Source organism: Argentina silus (assembly GCF_951799395.1).
Source record: "Argentina silus genome assembly, chromosome: 6".
In the NCBI taxonomy this organism is placed as follows: Eukaryota; Metazoa; Chordata; class Actinopteri; order Argentiniformes; family Argentinidae; genus Argentina; species Argentina silus.
The window spans coordinates 18167988-18177789 of record NC_139660.1 but is presented as its reverse complement, the minus strand read 5'-3'; the positions used below and the strand labels follow the sequence as shown (position 1 = coordinate 18177789).

Sequence of the window (9802 nt, the reverse complement as noted above, 5' to 3'; positions counted from 1 at the left end):
TCTGATGCCCCCTGACCTTATATGTTCCCATTAAAATGTGACCCAGGATGGACTGTTCAAATGTGTGTGTGTGTGTGTGTGTGTGTGTGTGTGTGTTTTCTTTCCTGCATGTATGTCTTTGTTAGTCCAAGGTAGACAGTGAGCAATGCTATTTGACATTTCTCCAGCAGGCTCTCATTACCGTGTGCTAAGAGTGTGAGAGAGTGTGTGTGTCTGTGTGTGTGTGTGTGTGTGTGTGTGTGTGTGCGCGTGTGCGTGACGCTGGACCCAGACAAACACAAGGGCGTGAAATGTGTTGTGATGCCTCATCTGTGGAGAGCTCATCTCTGGCTACAATAGAGGCAGCCTCTCTTTCTCAGACAAGCAGAGTGTCATTGTCCTACTGTGAGACTCTAGGGTGAGAAATGCTGAGCCGAACAACACTCCTCTGTCTACACGGACCAGAGACGACAGCCATTCACACAAGGAAGTGAAATATAGCACTAATAATACAGTATGAACAGAATGTGCAGAGCCGCTTTCATCTATTGATTCAATATTTATAAATAATTTAGCTTTTTGAACAATAGAATCAATTTTACCTACGTCTAGACAGTAGCTTGTGTTGCACTGAGAAAACAATGGAAAGGTACTGCACACACACGCGCACACTAAAGCACACACGCACGCACACACACACACATGCACACACACACACACATGCACACACACACACATGCACACACACACACACATGCACACACACACACACGCACACACGCACACGCACACGCACACACGCACACACGTCTGATTAGGAGAAGTTGATGCTCCTCTTGCCGTCTCCAGGGGCAACAGGAGTGAAATCCCCCTCTGAGGCTTGTGTGAATGTCGCTGGGAGGAGAGACACACACAAAAGACACACAATCTACCAGGAATTATTCTAATTCCGCTGCTGGAGGAGGTTTGCTGGTAATCGCTGTAGAGAGGGGCCCGGCACAGACAGACAGTCAGACAGACAGTGTGTGAGGGGACTGCAGGTAGTGGCAGCCTGCCTGCCTGAGATAGCAGAATGCTAACTTGTTTTTGCTCGGACCAGGCCTGGGGCCTGAGAGGGGACGGGGTCGGCTAAGCCTACGCTGGGCTATGCTAGGCTAGGTGGGGAGCCCAGGGGAGGTAGAGTGGATGTAGAGGGCAGATTGTTCTAGGGCTAGTCTCAAAGGAACACACAGCGGCAGCCGGGCTGACTGCTCATGAACATCTTGTTTAGTTTATCTTGTTCTTTTTGCCCTTCTCTCCAGACTCTCTTTTCTATTCTTCTCTGCTCTCCTCCCCTCCCCTGTCCTGTCCCCTCTTCCTCCCTGATCTCTCCTTTCTACTCCTGCCCCTCTCCCATCTCCTCTAATATCTCCTCTCCTCTTTCCTCTTCTCCCCTGATATTGCCTCTTCTCTCCTCTCCTCTGTGGCCCCTCTCCTCTCCCTGGACTCTCCTCTCCTCTTCCCTCTCCTGTAGTCTACCATCCTGTCCTTTTCTTTCCATTCTGTTCAATCCGTTCCCCTCTCCTCTCCTCCTCTCATCTCCTCTGTTGTGTTTTGATGTGGGGCTTGGGGAGGTGCTGTAGCAGCACTGGCATCTGCTGGAGAGTTTGGCATGAGGCCAGCGGGCATCGCTTTGGCAACCAGTTGTGCGGTTGGATTTATCTCCAACCTGTCAGCTGATGCCCTTTGTGGGTGCGAGACGAGTGGACACAGCCTCCTTGGCAACTCTCCCCCAGGTTGCCTGAACGGCCTGTTAAAACCCCTGGTGCTTTAAACGCTCCTTGAGCCAACCCCAGAAATGCCACCCAGCAGTCAGGCTTGGGACTGGAGCGTTAGGGGAACTGGGGGGGAGGGGGGGGGGCATTGACAGAGAGAGAGAGAGAGAGAGAGAGAGAGAGAGAGAGAGAGAGAGAGAGAGAGAGAGAGAGAGAGAGAGAGAGAGAGAGAGAGAGAAAGAGAGAGAGGGGGGGAAATAAGAGAGAGAGAGAGAGAAAGAGAGAGAGGACAGAAGATAGGGACAAGGCAATTAGAGGGATGGCTAGGTGGAGGAGGAGCTGAAAACATGGTCTCCTCCACGGCTGGCACAGTTAGAGAAGAGACAGAGGCACAGCCTTAGCATTCTGGTGAGCAGTATAGCTGTCATTGACCTTATTAAGGCTAGGGAAAACATAGCCAACCAAGTACCAGTGTCTAAGAGGTACAACAAGATCACCTCAATCAGGTCAATGGGATACATTATAGATCTGTTACCACTGAGGACAGCTCATTAAAAAGTAATTTCATCTCCATTGAGTATCACCACTAAATTTCCAATAGGCCGAATCTGTGCACAATCAATGGCGGACCAGCTTGTAAATGTCATAGTGTGTGTTGATCCCGAATGATCAGCAACTTATACTCGGCATGCAGCGCACAACGCGGCAGTAATCAATTGGCTACCATGATATAACCGTTCAGACAATTAGCTCCGTGACAAATCCGTAAGTGATCATTACTGACTGACTCTTCAAATTTCTTCACAATGAAGTAACATAATCCATTACAATGCAATTAGGTTAAATGGCGTTAAGAAATGGTTATTGGACCATTCATTTCCATTTTACCAACCAACAATATGTGTCATTATGAAAATATTGATATGCCCAGCCCGATAATAACCCAGAACTAAGCCACATGTGAAAACAGTTAACTTTCAGGAAAGTAATCAATACTAATTCCGTGCTACTTGGATCAATAGGCCTATGTGGTAGACTATGTCTATGTTGTGCTATCCCAAACGACCAAAACGTAAACATGTTACTTCAGCGGATCTTGTTGCAAAGATGTAACGGTACAAGCCACGTCTCCCATACACTGCACCCACTCAGCGGTGGCTCTGTGAACTCCATATCCACGTCTAATAACTCCAACTCCCCTCCCTATTCTGATGCATATTGGAACATCCCTGTCAGTGTCATCTCTTTGCAATGCCATGGATCGTATCATCATGTCCACATGTAGGACAGGTGTGACTGTACTTACGACAGTTCTCTTCGTCGCTGTTATCAGAGCAGTCGTCGTCATCATCGCATCTCCAGAGAGTGGGTATGCACCTTCCGTTCTTGCATTGAAACTGACCGGTTTCACAATCCGTATGGGTCCCTACGATTATAACAACATAAAAGCACATATCAATAGTCGCTCAGGTCGCAGGCAGCACAACACTGTAGATCTGCACGGGTGACATACTATATGTCAATAATAACACACGCTGGCACATTGTTTCATTGTTGCACTGTGACAACGAGGGTTAAATGTTTCTCTGATCCTCTGTCGTAACAAAATGTTTAGTAACCTGACACAATGTTACATACATTGTTTCTACTTCGTTGTTATATTGTTACATATCATGGGACAAACATGCTTTGAGAAGAGTAGAGATGCAAAACACTAGTCATTAAACACTAATGGGAATAATTTGAACCTTGAACCTCGACATAAGTCATAAAATATAGACTATATTGAATAGTTTCATTGGTGTCATATTTCATTTCATCAATATTGACACCTGCTGTTCAGGACAATTTACAACAGGGTTAGAATAACACATAACACATTAAATCCTATCATAAAATGAACACATTTGAACGCATTTCCATGTAGGCTATTATGAACAGTAGCCTCCAAAAAGCAACACTTTACTCCCCCACCTACACGTTGTGATCGAGCGGGTACACCTTCCGTATATCATTCATACACATGTCGGCTATACCTTCAGCGTATTGTCAACGGCAGCTGCGATATGTGACCATAGATCGGTGGTATTGTAGAATAGCAGAAGTATTGGCCGAGATCAGAGCTACGGGACATGAGCCGTAATAGTCCTTAGTGCTTGTTAACATTCATTCCCTGCAGTGATGATTATTGATAAGCAGTGCATACGGCCATACAGGCTACTTCTATAACGCCGCGCTTTATGCTTTCCCATTCACGCTTTGTAATGACACATTCCCTCTCCCACGATCAGAAAGACATATGTCCTACCTTGAGTGGAATGAAGCTCCATCAGTAACAAATGTAAAAGCATTAGCTTCCCGACTTCTGTCCACATCTTTAAAAGAGGATTTATGTAGTTGTGTTCATGCAAAAAAAATAGCCTACTGAACGAAGCCAGCCAGCGATTCCCTTTGCTTTGCAATGCCACTGTGCTGCTGTGCACTAGGCTTACTGCCTGCCTCAGTAGCAATTTGAATCAGTGACGCTTATGGGCGGGATTCTGCCTGCGGTAACGTAGTGAAACTGAGAACATCTAACTCATATCACTCCATACAGCTGGCGAAGTGACCTAGCATCTTCAAAGTATTATAGTATAAATAATTTGATAAAGGATGGTATGTTCCCTAAAGAAATATATCGACGCACAACCACTGCCTATATGAGATTTCAAGTTTTTCTACAGTCTGGGCTGGATAGATATGCATTGCACTGAATTTGGGATTAATTATTGAAATCTCTCACAACAAAAAGTATGTAGCGTAATGGAATCCAAACCCAGTGGTACCGAAGGTAACAATGAGAGCAGCCAAATAATGTCCGTTCACTCCTGCTGATACAAAATTGAACTTTGATACAGTGCAAGCACATGACATGAGTCTGCATATGATTTAACAACAAACACACTTCAACAATTTATCTCTAGAATTCAATGTATTTATTTGCATAGCATTCTCTAATTGATTCAACCTGGGGTATCAGCCCATATGGAGTGTGTAGAGTAGTCTCTATATATTCTAATCAGTGGAGTCTGGTGGAGGTAGGAATTGGAGGACAGGCCAAAGGACATGGGATGGAATGAGGAACGGTATCAAACACACGTGTTTGATACCGTTCCTCATTCCGTTCCATGTGTTACGAAGAGCTTGTCCTCCGATTTCTACCTCCACCAGCCTCCACTGATTCTGATGTAAGGATCAGGCCAGCCTGGGGCCTTGATATGAATTGGAGCAGAAGGGCAAGACTTGAAGTTCCTTAATCTCCAGCATAGTTGTGAGATCAACCGGAAGAATCTGAAATAGGTCTCATTGTGGACTCATCTTACATAAATAAATATACAGTAGATGCTCATAAACAGTTTTAAAAAAAAAAAAACAATATTAAGGACACACATGTCATCTTCATTACACACCAGGGGAGGCTGGTGGAGGGAGAAAACAGAGGACGGGCTCATTGTAATGCATGGAATGGAATGAGGAATGGTATCAAACACACGTATGTGATACCATTCCTCATTCCTTTCCATGCATTACAATGACCCTGTCCTCCTATTTCTACCTCTACCAGCCTCCCCTACTCCACACAATCACCTGCACTACACATATTGATAGACCAATGTGTGAGGTGAATATGTGCACAGTACTAGAATTGTGCTAATAGTGTGCTTGTTATGCCTTTTCTCCAGACTTCAGTGATTTGTTCCCCTTGAGGTCAATGTTGAAATTGCATTTATCCCTGTCTGTGCTGATCCTGTTCATCTTCCCCATGTTGCTCCAGGCCAGTTGTGTAGTCAGCTGGGGCAGGAGACAGTGACTGACATCACCAGGGACCTCCAGACCTCTGGACCTGCCCAATGATTATTTCCCCCCGCTCCCAGTCCTTTCTCTACCCACGCTGTCACTACTCTGTGGCCTTTCCCGGCTCAAGACGGATGACAACGTCTGCAGCCAACAGGCCGGTGGTCAGCACATTCTCTGCCTTTACAGGGGCGAGGGGGGGAGATGGTTGGGGGGGGGGGGGGGGGGGATTGAGCACAGGAGTCACTGCCAAGCCTGTGACCCAAAAACAGGAGAGATGTCTAGTCGATACTTGGCCGAGCGCCCACTGCTCATTGTTGAGACGGAGGGGATTTGAACATCAGTGCTTCAAATGATACGGCAGAGGAAGGCGGTGTAGCATGAGTGCACCCGGCAAGGAAGCTAAGACACAGCTGGAGCTGTCAAAACCGCCGTTTCAAACAAACACACAGCAGAGCCGCATAAATTCCTAAAAAAGGGACCCTGGCAAAACTGATAAACGAAACCCACAGAATCTCCATTTCCACAGCAGTGATGTGGATGCCTCGGGCACATTCTAATATGGTTGCCAGATCACTCTTCCCAATGGACTGTGATGAGTCGTGGTAAATGAACCATATCCTTTCTTTCCAACCATATCCTTGTTTTTCAGAAGAAATAATCTCACAAAATCAAAAAAAAAAACTATTTTACATCTTATTTTATAAATGTGAGATGCCGGAATATATTTCTCTCTTCATCCTGGCTGGCATAGATATACAGTAATGCTGCTTGTGCTGTGTGCATCCTATTACCATGCTGCAAAGAAACCAGCCTTCTGGAGGCCTACAATAGCTACATCTCCATCAGTGAGTTCTCTCTGTCACTCATCTGTCGGCATAACTGTCATATTTCAGCTTCACCACATCAATGGCTCAGGGACTCTGTGGCTCAGTGGATACAGAGAGCAGTCTGACTGTTTAGAAGTCTGACTGTTGAGAAACAGATGGGCATAGAGAGACAAGGGTAGAAACACAGAAGTAAAGTCGATGTATGTTGATGGCTATTTTGAATGACTGTACAATAAACAAGTGGAAAAACAGTGTTGATGATTGTGTATCGATGGCCTTCGTAGCTACGTATGGTATTTAGCTACTCAAGCACTTTTTGGTTGCTGTATACTATACATACATTGACACACAGACACACACACACACACACACACACACACACTCACCACACACATGCACACACACACACACACACACACACACACACACACACACACACACACACACACACACACAGTTATACACTTACATGCCCTGGCAGAATTCTTCTCAAGGTGGCTCAGTAATCTGATTAAATGTTTTGGGATTACCCAGCGTTAAAACTACACCAGTTAGGGACTCAGTGTTATGCCCATGAAATGCCCTCTGTTGCTTGGTACAAAGGGCATCTCCAACGCTCCTGTATTTACAATATGGATAATCTCTCCAGCTTTAGTGCCCCAACACATGAGGTTTCTGAAATGGGGAGCTTTGTTAAATGCCTGCTAAATCTGTTTACTCCACCCAAACAAAGCTGAGGCTATACCGCCGAAAAGCAATCGGAGCGATCATTCATTATAACCAATTCATGAAAAAAGTTCTCTGTTAAAATGAAAGCACATTTCTCTCGCCTCAACTTTATTTTCTTTATTTTTTTTAAAGATAATGCAGAGCAAAAAAAACAAAACAACACCCACCACATTTGTTATGTTTTTCTCCCTCCTTCCCTATCTCACAAGCATCTGAGCCAATTTCACACTCAAGCTCTCTCCTGTTCAAATTAAATACAGAATGCATCCTATTGTCTGCCTGCCAAATGCCCTGTTTGGATGGCGTTCTCCTCCTCCTCCTCTTCCTCCTCCTCCTCCTCCTCTTACATCAGTATTCCTCAGACATGCCCTGCTGGGCTGCACCTATACATTTGGTTAAAGAGCGACTGGCATTGCTTATTCAGTTTGGTCCTCTCTGGCGGACGGAGATACTGTTGAGCCAGATGGGGGGGGGGGGGGGGGGTGAGGGAGTGGAAGGTGACATGTGTTGTGTGTGTGTCCTGGGAGTGTGTGCTTGTGTGTGTGTGTGTGTGTGTGTGTGTATGCGTGCGTGTGTGTGTGTGTGTGTGTGCGTGTGTGTGTGTGTATGCGTGCATGCGTGCGTGTGTGCGTGTGTGTGTGTGTGTGTGTGTCTGTGTGTCTGTGTGTGTGTGTGTGTGTGCGTGTGTGTGCGTGCGTGTGTACATGAGAGAGAGAGAGAGAGAGAGAGAGAGAAGGGCCAGCTCCTTAGGAGGGTAGAGGTGGGAGATCACAGGAGGGGCAGTCTGCCATCGATGCATAAGCCTGGGGAGGGGAGTGGGAGGGAGTGGATTACGGTCATGTCCCTGTCAGATGTTCTCAGGGCTTGTCCCAGTTTACCAGAGATTGACTCAAACATCCCATGTCATGTCCAACATCACTTTGATAACTCCTTTCAGATGTCGCGTTTGATCTGGAGTCACATGTGCTTGCAGACCAGGGCACCGTGCAGAAGGACTTAGTTATGTTTCAGGATAAGGTGATTGGACCGTGATAACCAGCTAAGCTATTATAGGGAAATTACACTACCTATCTCCCGCCCTAGACTAAAGACCCATCTTTTTAGGTTGGCTTCTCCTCCTCAGACCTCTCCACTCCCACCCCCACCCCCACCCCCTGTTGTACTTTACATTACATCCACTGCACATTTACATACAGTACATGAACATACATTATTTATTTATAACGTGTTTTCTTCCTTTCTCTAGCACTGTGACTGCCGATGGCACTTGTTCTTATCAAAGGTTTTTACTTACGATGACTGATGTATAGTAGTCATTTACTTAGACAAATGTACTTATGCTATGTCACTTTGGATAAAAGTGTCAGCTAAATGACTTAAATGTAAACATGTAAATTGAAGTGTGGTATCAGTTCTAAGAGGAGGGTGAGAAATAGATTAATATGTAACTTAGTAGACTAATATGGTGCTATTGTGATGAGCAAGGCTCAGTCACTCACTCTCTCTCTCTCTCTCTCTCTCTCTCTCTCACCTCCACTTCTCATTCTGTAACGGCCTCTTCTTGCCGGCCCAATCATCATAATAATGCAACATGATAATGTACTCGTCTAAATGCAAATCATGAATGGCGTCTCTGATGATTTCCTCAACACACTGGGTCTAATTTTCCTCCTCCCCGGGTTAACCGTTTACTATACCGGTCTTTAAGGTGGCATTAGGACTTTAGTTTAGTGAGATCTATTTAGAGTGCAGCAACAACATACAACAATGGAGATTAGATGTCGGCTAAGAATGACGATGACACTGATCACTTCAGTTAAGCAGAATTAAGATCAGGGAGAATTTAAGCTCTGATTCATGGTGTAATATCCTTGTCCAATCAGTGAACGGCACCAATGAGGAAGGAGGAAGAAGGAAGAGGGAGAACAATACAATGTTGCTGTTGCTGTTGCTGTTGCTGTTGCTGTTGCTGTTGCTGTTGTCGCCATAGATCATCAAGTTCTTCTCAGAAACCCCTCGAAGGTTTGTTGACTCTGCCACAGCTGTTGTAATGATTAAAATCCATTACACAATCACCTTGAGGTGGGCTGTCTGTAAAATGAGAGAATCAGGCGTCACAATGGCACCGTCTGCCGCTGTGCTGCAGTGGAGCAGTGGCACAGCGGGCACCGAGTCCAGCCACAACAAAAACCCAGGCAAACCCCATAAATAAAACCTGAGTACCTTGGCCTTTACCATGCCGTCCATCAGTGGAAACCGGTGGAGGTAGAAAATCGAGGACAGGCTCATTGAAATGGATACCATTCCTTATTCCATTCCATGCATTACAATGAGCCCCTCCTTTGATTTCTATCTCTACCAGCCTCCCCTGCTGCACCATAACCGACTACTACAACAGCCATCATAACTGTTACTTCCTTATGGAAAACCTTCATGAATATTAGAAGGTGTTTAATTGAAATGTTTGCGTGGTGGAGTGAAGGGAACAGCAGTGTTGCTGGTGGGGGACAATGAAAAGGGCCAAGTCTGACCTGAGCAGCTCAGGAGGGAGTAATGATTCATCTGCAATGGGACTGGGAGAGGGAATCAGAATGTGCCTCTACAGGAATGAAAGAGAGTGAGAGAGAGAGAGAGAGTCGCTGACTCAGCTCCCTGTATAAAAGTGAGTGATGTCAC

At 45.6% G+C, this 9802-nt stretch overlaps 1 protein-coding gene across 1 annotated transcript in view; it reads right to left on the bottom strand.

Moving 5' to 3' along the window:
- Window positions 1-4108, bottom strand: part of lrp8 (low density lipoprotein receptor-related protein 8, apolipoprotein e receptor) — a gene marked incomplete at its 5' end in the record, with an annotated part of 95111 nt that extends 91003 nt beyond the window's left edge. The window contains 2 exons of the mRNA XM_083672262.1: window positions 3040-3159; window positions 4042-4108. Coding sequence (XP_083528388.1) covers window positions 3040-3159; window positions 4042-4108 — 187 coding nt within the window. The remainder of the gene's footprint in view (window positions 1-3039; window positions 3160-4041) is intronic.
- Window positions 4109-9802: the final 5694 nt, after the last annotated feature.